This window comes from Myxocyprinus asiaticus, chromosome 33, assembly GCF_019703515.2.
Source record: "Myxocyprinus asiaticus isolate MX2 ecotype Aquarium Trade chromosome 33, UBuf_Myxa_2, whole genome shotgun sequence".
NCBI lineage: Eukaryota > Metazoa > Chordata > Actinopteri > Cypriniformes > Catostomidae > Myxocyprinus > Myxocyprinus asiaticus.
Genome location: NC_059376.1, coordinates 32126622 through 32146703, shown reverse-complemented (window position 1 = coordinate 32146703; position 20082 = coordinate 32126622). Strand labels below are relative to the sequence as shown.

The 20082-nt window shown below is 42.6% G+C and overlaps 1 protein-coding gene across 3 annotated transcripts in view; it reads right to left on the bottom strand.

Moving 5' to 3' along the window:
* The window catches only part of LOC127424282 (protein kinase C zeta type-like), a 147326-nt gene that overhangs the window by 80382 nt on the left and 46862 nt on the right, over nt 1-20082 (bottom strand). The window contains exon 1 of one of the 3 annotated variants that reach the window (XM_051669317.1): nt 441-576. The exons of the other annotated variants lie outside the window; for them this stretch is intronic. Within the exon in view, the coding sequence (XP_051525277.1) occupies nt 441-477 (37 nt within the window). The 5' untranslated portion in view covers nt 478-576. Of the gene's footprint in view, nt 1-440; nt 577-20082 lie in introns of those variants that run through there. 3 annotated transcript variants of the gene reach the window in all.

The window sequence follows — 20082 nt, the reverse complement described above, 5'->3', positions numbered from 1 at the left end:
AAAATCCATCACTTAAAATGTTTTTATCTTTTCAGCAAAATAAATATCCTTATTCTACTATTCTTAGACAAAAAATTTTTTTCTTAATCAGTATTTGTGTTTTGTTTTCCTTTAAAAATTGTACAATTGTTTCTCTAAATTACATTACATTCATACTTTAAAAACAATTAACAATTAATTGAATTGGTAAAAATAAAAATAAAACTTAATTCAAGATATATTCTCCTAAAACAAGTCTCAATATTTAATGCATTTTGCCTCTCAAATAAATATATAATAATGATGTTTAGATATTTTAACAGGAAAACACAAAAATACAGATTTTTGTGCTGTGTATTTCCTCTATATAACAACTTTTTCCCTTCCATGTCTCTCTTATTCTGTCAATCTCTCTCACCCTTCTATCTTTCTCTGTCTCTCTGTATAGCACACAATGGTACCTTTTACTCGCAGATAGAACAGCAGTGTTAGTAGCATCCCTATATGGGCTGGTGGTGCCTGGATCCACTTCACTGTCCCTCTTCCATCCTTGCTGCCATTCTACTGGAGTTCAGCCTGTTTCTGGTCCCCAATGACTCGTTCCTACTCTCCGTCAGTATCAAACCATCACACACCCCTCTGTCTGCCTCCATCTGCATGCAAACATGTTCGAAAAGCACAGCACCACTGAGCATGCTCTGTTTAGCCCGGGTGGTTGTTAAAGGATTTTTTTTGGGGGGGGGTGGTTGTTCCAGTTGCTGTGTTTAAACGTTCTATCTTTCTCTCTCTCCTTCTTCCAGTGTCCTCATGAGGACCCCTACAGGTTGATGCCCTCACTTGTAGATACTTGTAATAACATGCACCTACCACAAGAGGACAGAGCTCACTTTCGACTGCATTGGCCTGATTTTCTGGCTCTGTGGGGACTTGGTGCTATTATTAAACTCCATGGGGCAGCAAGAGTTAGAAAGAAAGTCTTGCTGATGAAGTCATATTTTAGAAGGAGAGAAGGTTCAGAAACTAACATATAGCACAGGTGAATGTTTATACTTTTTGTTAGATTATGGTAAAGGGCTGAATGCAATGAGGTTAAAACTTACTTAACCTTTTAATATATAATATTTACAGAGACATATTATATAAAACAAAATTTTCTTGCTCTTTTAACATAAAATTTACAGGGCCTGAGACAAATTGCCCCCCCCCCCGTGTCACAGGGCCAGGACATTGTTCCCAGTTGCTCCCAGGGAAACAAAATAAAATGCTGTGAATGTGTAGAGTAAGGTCCCTTAAATGAGGATGAAAGCACGATACATTATGACTAAAACTGTCTCAGATTAGGATGAAAGGTCTTGATGATATTTTTATTTTTATTTTATTTATTGGTTTATTTGACAGGGACAATACAGAATAACATTGCTACACAAGTTTTGAGCAGCAGATGCTCTATAAACATGCTTCCAACTAATAGCTAATTTGCAGCACCTGTCCCTGGTTAGGCTTTTTCTAAAAACTTAAGAAATCTAACAAACAGCAAACAATCATAAAAAATGAAATACAATAATACAATATATAGCAGACAATATAAATACATAGTAAAATAACCAATTGTATAAACACTAAATAAAACCATCAATGTTCACAAAATTGGCTCTGTTTAAGCCAGTTTTTTTTTTTTTATAGTTTTATTGAATCTTTTCAATTCTGTTTGTCTTTTAATTTCTATTGGTAAATTATTCCATAACTGTACACCTTTTACTGAGAATGATGACTGTCCAAAGTCTGTTTTACGTCTTGGTACGCTACAATTATGACTTGTTACACCCCTCATAGTAATTCCCCTTTCCTCTTGTTTTGTTATTAATTGAGAAATAATTTCAGGAGCCAAATTATTTACGCGTTTAAAAATTAATTTCAAAAATGAAAAACGTATAAAAATTCTCAAAACTAAGTAGACTATGTCTTTTTTGTAATTATACAATGATGCCATTTAATTGACTTCAGATCCATTATTTTAAAAACTTGTTTATATAAAAAGCACTATTGGTTTGATAACTGATTGAGGAGCCTGACTCCAAACGGTCACACAATACGATAAATGTGAAAAAATCATTGCATGCACATATAATTTGGCAGCTTTAATAGGTACATAATGTCTTATCATGTGAAAACAGTTCAGATTTGTTCTAATGGTTTTACACAGTTTTCTTTAATATGTTTATCAAACTTTGATTGGGAGTCCAAAATTACACCTAAAATTTTTCTCTATTTCCTTTTGATCAACTGTAATTATAAAATCATCTATTGTTTTCTTTCTAATTGAAAACATATTGAAACAGTTCATGTAATTCAGTGTCAAACAATTATTTTGCATCCACTGAGACACGTCAGTCATTTCATTTGTTAATAATTTGGCTGCCTTAGGGGCCTGGGTAGCTCAGTGGTAAAAACACTGACTACCACCCCTGGAGTTCGCTAGTTCACTAGTTCAAATCCCAGGGCGTGCTAAGTGACTCCAGCCAGGTCTCCTAAGCAAGCAAATTGGCCTGGTTGCTAAGGAGGACATTCAGTGTTCTTACAACATTCTGGTAAATCATTAATATATAATGTAAAAAGAAGTGGTCCCAATACTGACCCTTGAGGAATACCCATTTTGATACTTTGACAAGAAGAATAGACGCCAAGTATACTTCAATGATTGTGTATAATTTTTAATAACTTTTTCAAGTGTTGTCATCATATTCTCGCAACATATATCTACATCCATGATTTGTAATGCATTACTCCAATTAATGTTTTTTATATCATTTTCAACATTAACTATTTTACTCTTTGGAATACCTGTAATTTCAAGTTCACTATTCTGGTGAAAAGGATGCTGTAGACGCTTTATTTTTTCATTACCAGACAACCAAGATCATATTATGATTAAACAAACCAATTAATAAATTACATACTTTCATGACCCTCTCAGGTTTATTAGTAAAAATTTGATCAATAAGAGTTTCAGTGGTTCTAGTAATTCTTGTTGGACCTTTAATTAGCTAACTAAATTTATATTTTGTTGTAATTATTTTAAATTTTTGCTTACTACACTTGTCTGCCCAATTTATATTAAAATCACCAGGTAAAATAGTTTCACTACATTGATTCAATGTTTTAAACAATTCACCTATAACATGATAAAATGTGGAATCATGTGAAGGTGGGTTATACATTTACACAATATTAAAACGTATTTTAGGGGATAATACAAAATTTAATGGCAGACATTCTAAACCAATATCATCCAGTTTAATTTCAGAGCATTTTAAGTTATCTCTTATATAGATCAAAACTCCCCCACCTCTCCTTGATGCCCTGTCCTTTCATTAGCACATAACCTGGAAAATCAAGCAAATGTGTTGGCACATTTGTATTTAACCAAGTTTCACTCAGTGCTAAAAAGTCCAGATTTGAGTCTGTAAGCAGATGTTGAACTTGATCTCCCTTTGATAAGATAGTCTGAATATTAAAATGTCCCCCCAAATTTCCTTTTGGTTTGACTCTTGAATCCCAAACGGCCTTAGCATGGTTTACAGTTTGAAATATCTTTAACTCACTCTGTTTCTGTTGAACGTGACTAATGGGTCTGCCGCTCTCCGGATGAGAAACAGGATCACCGTGATGCCCTGATGTCTCAAACAAGGACATAATCTGCGAGAGCTCCAAGTAAAATCCAGCCCTTGATCCTTCCTCCTCAGTAGAACCAGACCCAAGCCCCGAAGCACCTTTAGTGTCTGCATTGATTATCCATCAATGGACCCGGTTTCAACTGTATATCTCCACTTAATAGAAGAAAAAAATGTAAAATACAAGGTGCATTACACTTGCTCCCCTTGGCAAATTGTTTCTTAGCTTTTCTAATGCTTCGGCAGAAAGTAGAGTGAATAACAGAATATCCTGGACTGAAAAAGTTCAGTTTTGGTATATCAACGGATGAAATAATCCGGAAAGTTAGATGTTTTATCTCCAGCAACACTAACTCCATGAGCACATGGCCTCACCAAGAACCAGAGGCAGATCAGCCACATGCAATAAGATCCTTTAGATCTTTCCTTGTAATTTAAATGTCTGTCTTGATAGAAGTTTTCCTTCCCAATAAAATATAACTGTTGAAATACATTGGTTATATTAAAAAACAAACTTAAAAAGAAGTATAACAAGAAAGCAGGAGTGGAGCCTAACAAACCAAACCTGCCTCTGTCGGCCATCACATACACACATACAAACAATTAAGTGACCAAAGTGTAATTTAAATGAAAGCTCCACTGAGGATCCCTTTTAAAACCATAAATCCTAAATATTTGGCCTCCCCATCTCTCTCTGTTTCTCTCTCTCAGTAACTCTCATCTTCCTAGTCTCTCTTTCATTCCACTGCAAAGTCTACCATTTCATCCAGGATTAGCTGATGTTGCAATACTTCAGAGGTTGTGAAAGCATTTCCCAAATAGCACAACAATGAGAATCTCTCTCTCCTTTGATCAGGATTTTATCAGAGCCCAGCCCTGCTAAGGAACCTCACCTTATCTGAGTACTTTCACCTCCTCTGCTGCTCTGGCTCAGAATTACAGCTGACTGAAGCTTTATCACATGTGCTGCGGACATTCCTGTGTCCACTTCCTACACCCCTCCTTTCGGTCATTCTGTTTATTGTTAGCTCAATAAAGTAATAATTGTATTCATTCCATCCATTCTATGCAATATATATAAAAATAACACAACCTTCAGTCTGAGTCAGGCATTTATTGTGTTCAAATAGAGAAATGGAAAGAGTTTGACACAGATTTAAGAATTATGTCAAGAATTTCTGTGATGAGCAAGGGCATACTATGTCCTGTGCTGCCAGTAGGGTTGTGCAGAATTGAATTGAGAATGGATTTTAAATTCCAGTACAATTATGTTTATACTTGAGGTAACAAACAGGTATGTTGAATTTTAATTAACATTTTTATTTAAGCATATATAATTAAAGCTAAATGAAATTTAAAGAAATTAGAAAAATGCTTTGATGTAATTTTTAATAATACATTTAATTCTTCAGTATGAATTCTCCATAAACATATCATACCCACACACTCACACAATACTAAACTCAGCAAAAAAAAAAGTCCTCTCACTTTCAACTGTTTTTTTTTTTCAGCAAACTTAACGTGTAAATATTTGTATGAACATAAAAAGTTTCAACAACTAAGACATAAACTGAACAAGTTTCACAGACATGTGACTAACAGAAATGGAATAATGTGTCCCTGAATAAAGGAGGGGGTCAAAATCAAAAGTAACAGTCAGTATCTGGTGTGGCCACCAGCTGCATTAAGTACTGCAGTGCATCTCCTCCTCATGGACTGCACCACATTTGCCAGTTCTTGCTGTGAGATGTTACCCCCACTCTTCCACCTAGGCACTTGCAAGTTCCCAGACATTTCTGGGGGAATGGCCCTAGCCCTCAACTTCCGATCCAACAGGTCCCAGACGTGCTCAATGGGATTGAGGTCTGGGCTCTTTGCTGGCCATGGCAGAACACTGACATTCCTGTCTTGCAGGAAATCACGCACAGAACGAGCAGTATGGCTGGTGGGATTGTCATGCTGGAGGGTCATGTCAGGATGAGCCTGCAGGAAGAATACCACATGAGGGAGGAGGATGTCTTCCTTGTAACGTACAGCATTGACATTGCCTGCAATGTCAACAAGCTCAGTCCGATGAAGCTGTGACACATCGCCCCAGACCATGACAGATCCTCCACCTCCAAATCGATCCCGCTCCAGAGTACAGGCCTCGGTGTAACGCTCATTCCTTCGACGATAAACTGAGTCCGACCATCACCCCTGGTGAGACAAAACCACGACTCGTCAGTGAAGAGCACTTTTTGCCAGTCCTCTCTGGTCCAGCGAAGGTGGGTTTGTGCCCATAGGCGATGTAGTTGCCGGTGATGTCTGTTAAGGACCTGCCTTACAACAGGCCTACAAGCTCTCAGTCCAGCATCTCTCAGCCTATCACGGACAGTCTGAGCAGTGACGGAGGGACTGTGCATTCCTGGTGTAACTCGGGCAGTTGTTGTTGCCATCCTGTACCTGTTCTGCAGGTGTGATATTCGGATGTACTGATCCTGTGCAGGTGTTGTTACATGTTGTCTGCCACTGCGAGGATGATCAGCTGTCCTTCCTGTCTCCCTGTAGCGCTGTCTTAGGCGTCTCACAGTACGGACATTGTAACTTACTGCCCTGGCCACATCTGCAGTCCTCATGCCTCCATGCAGCATGCCTAAGGCACGTTCACACAGATGAGCAGGGACCCTGGGCATCTTTCTTTTGGTGTTTTTCCAGAGTCAGTAGAAAGGTCTCTTTAGTGTCCTAAGTTTTTATAACTGTGACCTTAATTGCCTAACGTCTGTAAGCTGTTAGTGTCTTAACAACCATTCCACAGGTGCATGTTCATTAATTGTTTATGGTTCATTGAACAAGCATGGAAAACATTGTTTAAACCCTTTACAATAAAGATCTGTAAAGTTATTTGGATTTTTACAAAATTATCTATAAAATACCGTGTCCTGGAAAAGGGACGTTTCTGAGTTTATATGGGGAATTTCCAGACAGACTTATCTCACAGTGAAATTGGAAACAATAGTCTGATTTTTCTTTAACGAATATCGGTCTGTGCTTACAGAAATTTGAAACACTGCCTCCAGTTGCTGGGCGTATGGGAACGTATAGGCTCCATTTTCCAAAAGCAAGTTGTGAAATGAGTTGTTTTCAGCTGTACAGGCAGTAATACAGTGAAGATAACTGCATGTTTTATAAATTGTACCCCCCAACCCAAATCCCAAACCTAAACCTAATCATCAGTGGAGTAAAAATGTAATGTTAGAGGGAAAAATGCAACCTTCGAATCGCACTCGTCACCGATTATGCAATCCCGATTACTTCCTGGTATCAATGTGGGATCTGAACCCAGGTCTCTGACACTGCTAACGTGACGCACATCCGGTCACACCACAGGTGAAGGTAAACACAAGGGCGCCGTTGCAAAGTCAGCATAATGCAACCGATCCTAGGGTACCGGAAGTATCAGAAACAACATGCCGATCATGTTGCTCCAGAAACATTAGATGTTAATAATAATCAATGTTTGAAATGCCACCTACCGAAATTTGTATTTAGCTTATTTCATTTTTAATTAATATATTAACTTTGATTTTATGGACCATGGTAAAAAAAATCTCTAATTTACTTCATATTTTGACAACATTTATTTTAACATGATATCTAAAAACAATCTGGTCTTGTTTTGGTAATATTAAAATCAGTTTGAATGGCTGTCTTGACAGTATTGATTATGAGAAATATGTCTAATCATTTGAATTGTATTCTACATAGTCTACATATCTAATAAATTGGCATAGTCCAAATGAATCATGTAATCAGTTATTCTTTGTTGCAAAACTTTTGTGACTGTGTTGAATTTCTTTGAATTGCATTTCAGTACATTCCCTTTCCTTTCATTCCAATACAAATAACAATTCAACATCCTGTTGGGTGTGGCCAATTCAATTCTTATTTTAAATCGTTAATTGAAAGGGAGCCAATTCTTAAATTCTGAGCTATACCCAACCCCGGCTTCCAGTCGTTCATCCTGTCCTGATTTTAGTTCAACCATTAATTCAGCCTTAACAGCACTAATTCAAATTACAGATTATAAAATGATTGCAGCTAAACAATCATAATTGCTCGACTGATCAACCCTACTCTTTTGTAGTCTATCAGCCATCAGTACATCCGCTCCATATTTTCATCTGTATGAAGCAATTTCGAAACTCTGCTTCAACACATCAGACAGCTGTTTTCCAGACTAATATAGTCTGCTGGTATTTTACTTTGGATTTAACAAATAATCAAGTTAAATGGCAAATTTTGGACAGAATTTAAAATGGAGTACATTACAACTTCCCCTATGTTACCTGTCTGCAACCAGGAGATGGTAGAGGAGAATAAAATAACAGTAAGTTAGCTCCCAGTTCATATTAATATCGGTAGGTAAAGGTTTAGGTGATCAATGGACTGCACACATAAACACTTCTCTACTCAGTCTAGCACTCAACATTTTTACAGAACGTTTTAAATCTTTTTGCATATTTTTTTCATTAGCCTAAATTTTACCACATTTTTACATTAAAATGATTCTATGAAAATAAATTACATTTAAATACATTATGAAAATATTTTTAAATTGTATCAAAAACCTTGTGAGTGAATGAGTTGTACAAGAACCTAAAATATAAAATCACCCAATTAAGTGTATAGTTTGGACATTTTATTCTGTGTACAAAAGATAGTGGACAATATACTAATAGGTTATATAAACCTATCTAAACAAGAACAACTGATGAGTGGTAACAGGCAATTTCGATTCCATCGATTCCAAAACCAGGAATCGGAATCCGAGTCCACTCCCAAATTTCTGGAATCGAAAAGCCCTAGCTGCCATCTGACTGAAAAATGACTGACCAGTGCAGCAGGATTTAGAAAAACTCAGGACTGGATAATGTACAACTCTTACCCAAAAGTAAACTCAATACGCAGTCATTAGGCCTTAATTCACAGCAGTTCTGTTTATGTGCCTGACAACATGGAATCACCTCTCTGGTCTGTCTAGTCTAGATTAGCAGTGTGTGCAAAATGAGTGTGTGTGTGTGTTTATGTTTGCATGTAATAAAGGGATTAATGGAAGGTCCTGAGACTCGTACAAAGACAGACAGCAGCTATGCGTTTGTACAACTCTAATGGTTTTCCATTACGGCCCAATGATGCATAACCAAAACTAAATTGAATGCATGTGTGCGCACTGAGGTGTGGATAAGTCATTAAACAGATGTGTAGCAACCATCTCTTTACTGTGGTTCAAACATACATTTGAGAAATTCATGCCATTTTACCCATTCAAAAGTGAGGACAAACAACAGACAACAACATGTGGCCTCATGAATAATTAATTATTCAGTGCATAAACTATAACAATTAGTACACATCATTTTAAAATTCTGGGTGAGTTAACAGAGCAGTAATTCAGACAATATCACTTCTATAATGTGCTTAATGGCTCAACAGGAAATCAAGTCCAGTATTCAGCAGCATGGAAACCAATTATCTGGAATAAAACAAACAAACAATAGCATAATCTAAATGCTATTCTAATCAGCCAAAACACTCCACAGGATGATGATGTCATCGTCTTCCATGTCATCTCTCACTGATACAATCCCTGTCTCAGTCTGACCACACATTGAATCCTAATACCACAATCATTCTGAGTAGCCTGTCAGAAGTATTTATCAAACACATGTGTCTCCATAATCGATTCTTGACAAATGTTTCGTGCATGGTGAAAATGAAGCAGATTGGACAGACTGGCAGCTGATGAAAATGTGAAACAAAATGCCAAGTATGCTTTAACTGACAGAATGACATCACTTACAAGAACGAAACAGACCTTCCATGAAATCAAAATAGGAATTTTGTGGCTTTTAGGCCATGTGTTAGGCTATATGACAGTCTACTCATAAAATTTGACAAAATAAACTTTTAGCTGATATCCTCATTTTAAATTTAAGGTGGAAACATACTCTACGTACATAAACGAAGACGCCTTAACTGTACCTACACAAACTTGATTTCGAGCATTGTTGCTTTCCAAAATGTGTCAGACCGTAAATCATAACACAATGCAAGTACACATTCTCAACGTTGCCGCAAGAGGCACTACAGTGAAAATTTGTTTTTCTATAAAGATTGTCAAATTAAAATTTTAAAATTCTAATATTTGTCGAATTTAGGATAAAAAATGCACATTCTAATGCTTTGGATGTGTGCCAATCACTGACGATGACTTACACCCCGTTTATACCTGGTATTAAGATGCATCTAGGATTATCTGATCACATATGGTCAGGTGAGACACATCGCTGTTTACACCTGGTCACTTAAATGCATCTCCTGTGACCACTTGAGATCGGATTTGGAGGGGAGGGACTCTGTTTCATGACGCTATGCCAGTGTGTTACTGCATGATAATAAACCGCAACAAATTTAGAAAAGACAAATAAAGTGTGAAAAACGGCAGGCTATTTCTCCCAGATGCATCTGAAATTTAATCTAAGCACAAACACATTTCGAGCTGAATTGTCCATTATTTTTGTGGATTACCTGTGTTAACCAGAGCTGCAGATATTCATGCTTCTCATAAGTGTCCCTTCATAATGATATCAGATACACTGAAGAAGAACCGTGAAGTTCTCATGCTTGTGTATATAGCTGCTTTTTTCATTTTTACGATCAGACGGTTATTTCATTTTAAACCGCTCGTAACCGGCAAAGTTTAAACTCTTGTTTTAGCGTAGCTATTGATTGACAGGTGAGGTGTGGTGCTTCCCTGCTGCCAGGATGCTTACAGGATGGATTAACATTTACACCTCAAATGTGATGCCGTCTTATGCATTTTTGACCATATTCTTATGTGGTTTTTGTGATCCGATCACAAAATGTTTTAGACCCCTTTAGACCTGTATTTAGCGCTAACAACATGTGATGGGATCACCAAAAATGCACCTCAATACCAGGTATAAACGGGGTCTTATGAGTCGTTCAGACCGATCACATTCTTGGGCTACAACAGATGCAATGCAACTTGAAAAACAGAACGCGGGTGTGTCAAGAGACATTTTAAAGGCTGAATTTCCTTTTAAATTGACACAGCATCTAAAAATAAAATCACTCCTGCACAAGCTGAGAAAAAACAGTGTGACATGGCGCAGCAGACAAAGTCATCCGTCAAACATAAGCTTTCATTAAAAAAGATGGACATGTTCATAGTGAAAGGCCCCTTGCTCTTATGAGAATCTTGCTGTATAAGTATGAGGAATATACATACAACTGTATTTCATTAAAAAAAAAAACACTGTGGTACCACCAGTATTACGAAGCTTGAGTCTATGGTAGTACTATTACATCGGTATGGGTTACTGTGCAACATTAAGTCAACATAGAACCATATATTGAACCATTTCTTTTCTCGTTTTTCTATTTTATTTAAGATTGGCTAGATGGCTAAATCTTTTGACTATCATTTTAAGCACTTTTGTAAACAGACAGATATGTTCTTTGCAATAATCAATAACTTTAACAGCTATTGGTTTATATTGATTTGTTGCACCCTCTTGTGGACGTAGGAGACAACGTCGATTTAAAAATCAGATGTCTTGTAGATTTTTCCCCCTACCTGAAATTATGTTTTTAAAATTCAGAGATAATTTTAATTTTGGTAATATTTCAGTGAAAAAATCAAATTTAGTTTCATGAGTACTGAGGTTTGTTACCGCTACAGTAACGCAAGAACGCACTTGCGTACACATACTTGCGTGAAATGTAAGCGCAGCATAGTTCTAGCGGGAAGACTAGCAGCTGTACATCATCGCACCATTAGCTAGGTAACTCCTAGCCAATCACATGTAAGCCATTGCTTCATAAGTCTGCTCACAATCTATCACATTACTGTTTCAGTGTGCTAACGCGGCAACCTCCACCACCCCACCACCACAGGTTGAGTCCCGTCCTGCATGGGGGTAGGCTCCTCGCCCCTGCCTCCTATCTCTGGCAGGATATGACGGTTCTGAGTACAACTTACTTGGCTTACGCCAAAGAGAGACATTACATTTTCTGTTTTATATTCATCAAATAAATGTCATCTTGAATTTCACTTAAGTCTGCAAGTCTTCCTGATAGAAGTATGTTTCTGGACATACATTCTTACTCTTCTGGGAAATCTGACCAAAATTACTGAAGACTCATCTTGCACTCAGGGGATGTATTCAAATGTTTAGTCCAATAAAAAGTTCTCTAGCCTAAGAGAGTCCACTTCCCCTAATACCACCGGCCACCGACTAGCAATATCAGCAAGTCATTGTTCATGGCTGTGATATAAACTTAAGCCTATTGGCTGTTTAAAAAAAAAAGGACAAGCCCTAACTCCCTATTTCAAAAGGACATCCGTCAACACAGGTAAGAAAATGGTTCTTGTTAAATAATTTCACAGGGTATTTAATAACAAGAAACAAAAGATCTTTGTTGCTTTGTTCCTTTCCATGTAATTAAATTGTGAAGTCAAGAAGGCCTGTATATTTACAGATGCATCAATGCATAATTTTTTTGTCTTTTTGATTAATATTCATCAGAGCATATGAGAAAAATATTTCAATACATGTTCAATATGTTTGGTGCTGATGAGCAGGTGGCGTCGAGGAACTTCAAACTACACATTTACCCAAAACACACACACATAAGCTTACAGAATTATTCTCCTTTTTTAATTTGGGCACTCTTCCAAATTAAACAGTGTTTTGAAGATGGGAAAGAGGACATTACCACTTAGACAAAAATATTTTTGGCCATTTAAGTTAATGTGAGTCAAGGTCTGTCCAGAAATGTGTACCAGATGGCAACACCTTTAGCATGATTCAACTAGTGAGCAAGGGGAAGAAAAGGTCAGAGGTCTGTCATACATGTGTAAAGGGGGGTAGAGACATAAAAATGTCTTTAAAAACATGAGATCTGAGATTATTTGATTATTTATTTGAGAATGTATTATTCTTAAAAAGACTAACCCCAGTGAAATGATACACCTGGACTCATCCTTCAGAAACATCTGCCATTGGTATGGGTCTTAAGATTAGGTCTTACTCTAGATCTGAACCTCAATGTGCCTACTTTTGGTCTGGGTCTTAGATAATCTGGTATTGGTCTTGTTCTTAGAGGGACAGGCATTAGTCTGGGAGAACTGGTCTTATGGCGTCTGTTATTGGTCTGTGTGTGGGTCTTATGGGGTCTGGTATTGGTCTGGGTCTTAGGGAGTCTGGTACTGGTCTGTGTCTGGATCTGGTCTGCATGTGGATTTTGGAGGTTCTGGTATTGGTCTGCATCTGGGTCTCAGAGGTCTGATTTTGGTCTGGGACTTAGGAAGTCTTGTACTGCTCTGTGTCTGGATGTGGTCTGCATCTGTGTCTTAGGGGGTCTGGTACTGGTCTGAGTCTTAGGGATCTAAAGTTGATCTGGGTCTTAGGGGGTCTGGTTCTGGTTTGCAACTGGGTTACAAGTGGTTCGATATTGGTCTGGGTCTTAAATCGTTTGATATTGGTCTGAGCCTAGGTCTTTCAGGGTCTAGTATTTTTCTGGGTCTGGGTTTTATGAGGTCTGGTCTGGGTCTTTGGGGGTCAAGTATTGTTCTTGGTCTGGGTCTTAGGGCTCTGTTATTGATCTGGGTCTCATAGGGTCTAATATTTGTCTGGGTCTGGGTCTTACAAAGTCTGGTATTGTTCTGGGTCTGGTTTGTAATAGTTCTGGTCTGGGTCTTGGGTGGTTTGGTGTTGGTCTGGGAATTAGGGGGTCTGGTATTGTTCAGGGTCTGGGTTTTAAGGGGTCTGGTATGGGTTTGAGTCTTAGGGGGTCTGGTATTGGTCTGGCTTTCTGTCTTTGTCTGGTCTCGACCTGTGTATGAATGATCTTCACTTACATTTCATAAAATAAATATGCATTACATATAACACATGTCGAGTCCTTCAGATAAAATATTTTACAGTTGTTCAGTTTCAGTTGTCACATTATCAGATTCTTCTGTAGTCTCTCATATGCAGAAGGTCACACAAACACATTAACTAAGTGCAGGTCAGCTGTGCCATCTGTGGATCAATGGTTACATAAGTAAGCTCTGAGAAACACAGAAAAGAAGAGGAATGGAATGTGTAATGATGTCATGGAACATGGAAGATTTAAAATGACTGGCATTATGACATCATTATACAGGGAGTATATAAGATAAAACTGTATTTTTAAGCTTTTATCTGAGTTTAGCTCTGGCAGAAGCAGAAAGACAGGGCTTATGACACTTTTGAGGAGATCGTTTTAACGAGAGGGGACTTCTCTTTAGAGGAAAAGTGCCAGAATAGTTTGTGTAAGTGCTTTAAAATAAAAGGAGGATTAACTATGAGGCAAGTCCTACCAGATACTGTGACACAATAAAATACAGAGGAATACATTATGGAAGATTATGAACAAACCTCCAGGTTACTTTCGTAACCTCCGTTCCCTGATGGAAGGAACGAGACATTGTGTCGATGTAGTGACACTAGGGGTCACTCTTGGGAGCCCCAAACACCTCTGCTTTTTTGAAAAAAGACCAATGAGAATTGGCGAGTGGAATTTGCATGCCACTCCACCGGACATACGGGTATAAAAGGAGCTGGTATGCAACCACTCTTTCAGGTTTTGTGTTGAGGAGCCAAGACCAGGTCCCGGCCACTTCAGTGGGTAGTTCAGTGTTGTGGCAAGAGGGACACAACGTCTCGTACCCTCCTTCAGGGAACAGAGGTTACGGAAGTAACCAGGACGTTCCCTATCTGTCACTCACTCGATATTGTGTTGATGTAGTAATACTAGGGGTCCCTATACAAAACGCCACAACTAGCTGAACTGTGTTACGTGAACTGGCATTGTGTGACGGGCAGACTTCTGTGTGCCTCGTAGCCAGCGCACCAGGCCGTCATGCAACCTCTCCCAACGCTCTTATGAGCGTCGAACGGTCCATTAGGAACAAGTCGGCTGCCCAGCTATAGGGACAAGCTAGCCCAGCCGAGGCCTCTTTTCCCTCTCTTTTCTCCCCAAAAAGAGTGGAATTTGTTAACTGACTGGGAGCTATAAGTGTCTGCGTCGGGGGGTGTCCCTCCCAAGGGGAAGACACCGTGGAGACCACACCCCGCCCAAAAAGAGGGAGGGGGGGGTATTCTGAGTGGAATACATCACATGGTCTTACCGAGTCTTGTCGGAAGTATGTCATGTGGAGAGGTCCCATGATAGGGAGGAGTTTCTACAGAGCATGGAAACCGGGGGCAGAGGGGCCTCTGCCCAAGGAAGACAGTTTACTGTCAGGAAAACAATTTTGCGGAAGATATCACATGGGGTCGCCTTAAGGGGAACCAGCACATGTGGAGCACCTATCTCAGTACAGGGGCTAATTAGCACACATACTGGGCCGGTCAGCGAGTTTCTCCGCAAACTCAACTGCCAGAGGGCTAAGGAGGAAAGTTATCCAGGGATCACAGTCTGTGAACACGACTGGGAGTCAAGAGCACACATATTCACCTCAAGGAGAGGAAAGGCACTATGCGCAAGCGGTACACCCGGTCAGTCTGTCCCGGAACTTTCCTGCTCATGCCTGCCAATACACGGGATGAGACCGGCTCAACCCGGAGATTGTAGAACCTCACAAAGGTGTTGGGTGTTGCCCAGCCCACTGCTCTGCAGATGTCTGCCAAAGAGGCACCACTGGCCAGGGCCCAGGAGGCCGCCACACTCCTAGTGGAGTGGGCTCGTAGCCCCGCAGGGGGTTGCACGTCCTGAGCCTGATATGCCATCGCGATTGCGTCAATGACCCAGTGGGTGATCCTCTGTTTGGAGACAGCGCTTCCTTTCCGCTGTCCACTAAAGCAAACAAAGAGCTGCTCGGAGCTTCTAAGGCTCTGCGTGCGATCCAAATAGATGCGTAAAGCTCGCACCGGACACGGCAACACCAAGGCTGGGTCTGCCTCCGCCTGGGGCAACGCTTGCAGGTTCACAATCTGATCCCTAAAAGGAGTCATGGGAACCTTGGGCACATAGCCCAGTCGGGGTCTCAGGATCACATGAGAGTAACCCGGACCGAACTCCAGGCACGATTTGCTGACAGAGAACACCTGCAGGTCCCCTACCATTTTGATGGAAGTGAGCGCAGTCAGGAGGGCAGTCTTCAAAGAGAGTGCCTTAAGCTCAGCTGACTCCAAGGGCTCAAAGGGAGCTCTCTGTAGACCCCGAAGGACTACAGAGAGGTCCCACGAGGGGACAAGGTGCGGTCTGGAGGGATTCAACCTCCTAGCACCTCTAAGAAACCTGATGATCAAGTCGTGCTTCCCCAAATACTTACCATCTACTGCATCGTGATGAGCCAAAATAGCAGTTACATACACCTTCAGGGTGGATGGGGACAGCCGCCCCTCCAGCCTCTCCTGCATGAAGGAAAGCACTGATCTGACTGTGCATCTCTGGGGGTCTTCGCGTTGGGAAGAACACCACTTAACGAACAGACGCCACTTCAAGGTATACAGATGCCTCGTAGAGGGAGCCCTAGCCTGAGTGATCGTGTCTAACACCGCGGGTGGTAGGCCACATAGGTCTTCCGCATCCCGTCCAGGGGCTAGACGTGGAGATTCCAGAGGTCTGGTTACGAGTGCCAGATGGTGCCCCGTCCCTGAGAAAGAAGATCCATCCTCAGGGGAATTTGCCGGGGGGGGGGGGGGATGTTGTGAGGATCGTGAGATCCGAGAACAACATCTGGGTGGGCCAGTAGGGTGCTACTAGGATGATCTGCTCCTCGTCCTCCCTGACTTTGCACAGGGTCTGTGCAAGTAGGCTCACTGGGGGAAACGCGTATTTGCATAGTCCAGGGGGCCAGCTGTGTGCCAGTGCATCTATACCGAGGGGTGCCTCGGTCAGGGCGTACCAAAGCGGGCAGTGGGAGGATTCCCGGGAAGCAAACAGGTCTACCTGTGCTCAACCGAATCGACTCCAAATCAACTGGACCACCTGAGGGTGGAGTCTCCACTCTCCCCTGAGGGTAACCTGACGTGACAGCGCATCCGCTGTGGTGTTGAGGTCACCTGGGATGTGAGTGGCTCGTAGCGACTTGAGGCGCTGCTGACTCCAGAGGAGGAGACGGCAGGCGAGTTGTGACATGCAATGGGAGCGTAGACCGCCTTGGCAGTTGATGTACGCTACTGTCGCTGTGATGTCCGTCCAGGCCAACACGTGCTTGCCCTGGATCAACAGCCAGGACCTACACAGGGCGAGCAGAACTGCCAACAACTCTAGGCAGTTGATGTGCCAATGCAGCTGCGGGCCAGTCCAGGAGCCGGCGGCTGTGTGCCCGTTGCATACGGCACCCCAGCCCATCTTGGAGGCATCTGTTGTAACCACGACGCACCTGGAGACCTGCTCCAGGGGAACCCCTGCCTGTAGAAATGCAAGGTCGGTCCAAGGGCTGAAGAGGCGGCGACAGATAGGCGTGATGGCCACGCGATGTGTCCCACGGCGCCATGCCCATTTCTGGACTCGAATCTGAAGCCAGTGCTGAAGCGCTCTCATATGCATCAACCCAAGCGGTGTGGCCATCGCTGAGGATGCCATATGCCCCAGGAGCCTCTGAAAAAGTTTCAGTGGAACCACTGTTCTCTGTCTGAACGCCTTCAGACAGTTCAGCACCAACTGTGCATGCTCATTCGTGAGGCATGCTGTCATCGAGATTGAGTCCAACTCCAAACCGAGAAAAGAGATGCTCTGAACCGAGAAGAGTTTGCTCTTTTCCCAGTTGACCCGAAGCCCCAGTCGGCTGAGGTGCCAGAGCATGAGGTCCCTGTGTGCACACAGCAACTCTTGAGAGTGAGCTAGGATTAGCCAGTCATCGAGATAGTTGAGGATGCGGATTCCCACTTCCCTTAGCGGGGCAAGGGCTTCCTCGAGGTGCCACGTCGAGGGGATTCAAGCCCCGTGGCTGTGCTGAGTCCAGGGACATCGAAGCACTTACCTGGCTCCTGCCGCCCACCATAAGATTGGCCGAGGAGGGGGGAGGAGGAGTCTCATCCCCGCAGACCCAATCCTGTGTGGGCGTGTTTGTGCCACAGCTGGGCGCACAGGGGCAGGGGGACCGCCGCTGGAGCGCCATACCTGCAAAGATGGAACGGTGGACAGTGGTCGTGACGACGGCCATGCGCCCCGGACATGTGACCCAGGGAACAAGAAAACCTCTCTTTTATTGAATATTTGGTACCGCAGCCTCTTGGACATGTGGCGAAATTAAATGAAAATGAAACAAAATATTCTCCTCCCGGCCCTCCACTGGGGGATGGAGTGGTCTGCTCAACAGCTCCAGAGAAGCTGGTCTCCTTGCCCCTGGGTCGCCCATCTCAGTCTGCTTTCTGCGCTGGGCTCTACGCCAGGGCCGGGCCACAGGGGCGGGAGGATGCCCTTGGCGATGAGCAGACAAGGTGCGGGGTCTTGAGCCGCGCCGGGGCAGGATGTGCTGTATGGCCTCTGTCTGCTGCTTCACCGCCGAGAACTGCTGGGCAAAGTCCTATACGGTGTCGCTGAAAGGGATGACCCCTGAGATGGGGGCATCAAGGAAACGTGCCAGGACGTTCCCTATCTGTCACTCACTCAATATTGTGTTGATGTAGTAATACTAGGGGTCCCTATACAAAACGCCACAACTAGCTGAACTGTGTTACGTGAACGGGAGTTTCGGGCGCCCGCGCCAGGTGGAGGCGCTCTGCAGACACAAGTGCACCGCGAGCGCCTTATCCACCTGGGGGATCACCGAATACCCCCTGGCCGCTCCACCATCGAGGGTAGCGAGAGCGGGGAGCTGAAAGACTGGAACCGGGTAGTAAAAGGTGCCTCCCACAATCTTGTCAGCTCCTCATGCACTTCCGGGAAGAAAGGAATGGGGCGGGACCGTGGGCGGTGCCACAAGCCCAGGAACCAATGTCGAGCCGCAAGGGTTCAGGGGAGAGTGGAGGGTTCCACTCTAGCCCAACGCTCACGGCCGCCTGGGAAAGCATGTCCATCATTTCCACGTCAACCTGGGACTGGGCGACCATTCCCAAAGGAGGAAGCCCAGTCGAAGCCTCTGCGTCCAACTGGATGAGCCCGCTTTCCGATGCTGCGCTCGATAACTCGTCTTCTTCCCGGGCTCGGCGATCTCGTCCGAGCACCCGACCGGGGCAAGTGAGCGTGCTGGGGAATGGGAGGTCCGTGGGGGGATACCCGGCGGAGGTGGTCCCATTGAGGTCCCCAAATCGCCCCCAGTGCTAACCGGCATGGCCTCATATCCGTAGGTAGAAGGACCGAGGCGGGAAGCCGCTGGGGTGACTTGCTTTCTTACGAATGTAAGCCACGACCGCAACGTTGCCAAGGTCATGTTCTTGCAATGAGGACAAGTCCCATCCACGAACGATGTCTCCACGTGGGCAGCGCCCAGACACGTAAGACGGCGACCGTGGCCATCAGAAGCGGAGAGATAACGACCGCAACCAGGAATAACACACAAACGGAAAGGCATCTTTAAAAGACGTTCCGTGTGTGCCGCTCTATTAGAAAGGAAATATACTCTTTTTAGAATATACTCTTTTAGTTGTTTCTGCCGAAGCGCCCAGGGGCGTTCTCTGCACTCCACGGATGCAGAGAGGGAGAAGCCGTTGAAATGCGCCGAAGAATCCAGCAGATGAGGTGAATGAACTTCGCGGATGAATTCAGCTTCAATGAATAGAACCGCTCGGCTCTGAAGAGAAAATCTGAATGAGTGGTTGCATACCAGCTCCTTTTATACCCCTATGTCCGGGGGAGTGGCATGCAAATTCCACTCGCCAATTCTCATTGGAGGTGTTTGGGGCTCCCAAGAGTGACCCCATGTGTCACTACATCAACACAACCTCGAGTGAGTGACAGATAGGGAACTGCACTCTAACTTCTCTTTCACTTGCTACAGAGAAAAACACAGCCTTGAGTTATGAAAGCTGATGTCAGCCATTCAGGTGCAGTAATCCTGCAGAGATTACGGAGTGCATTGGAATCTTTAAATATCACAATGCGGACATTAATCCATGGGTTAAACCCTTTTATATTATAATAATAATTCATGAAAGTTCAGCTAACATGAAGATCTTTAAAAGGCATTATGTAATCACAGATATTTTCTGTGATTACCCGGTGAATTCTGATATTTAAACAAACAGTAAGCCTATCCTAGGTATGTGATTTCATTTACGGTAAAAACTGTAAATGTCATCTGACTACATATAGAGCAGCGTGCTCTGTGCAGTATATCTTCATTGTCATGTGAATATACAATACCTTCTATCACAATTGTGGATTTCATCATGTGATAAACTGGGCCAAATCACTTCATGTGTGGGAAAAGGGCTTTTTTGTCTCT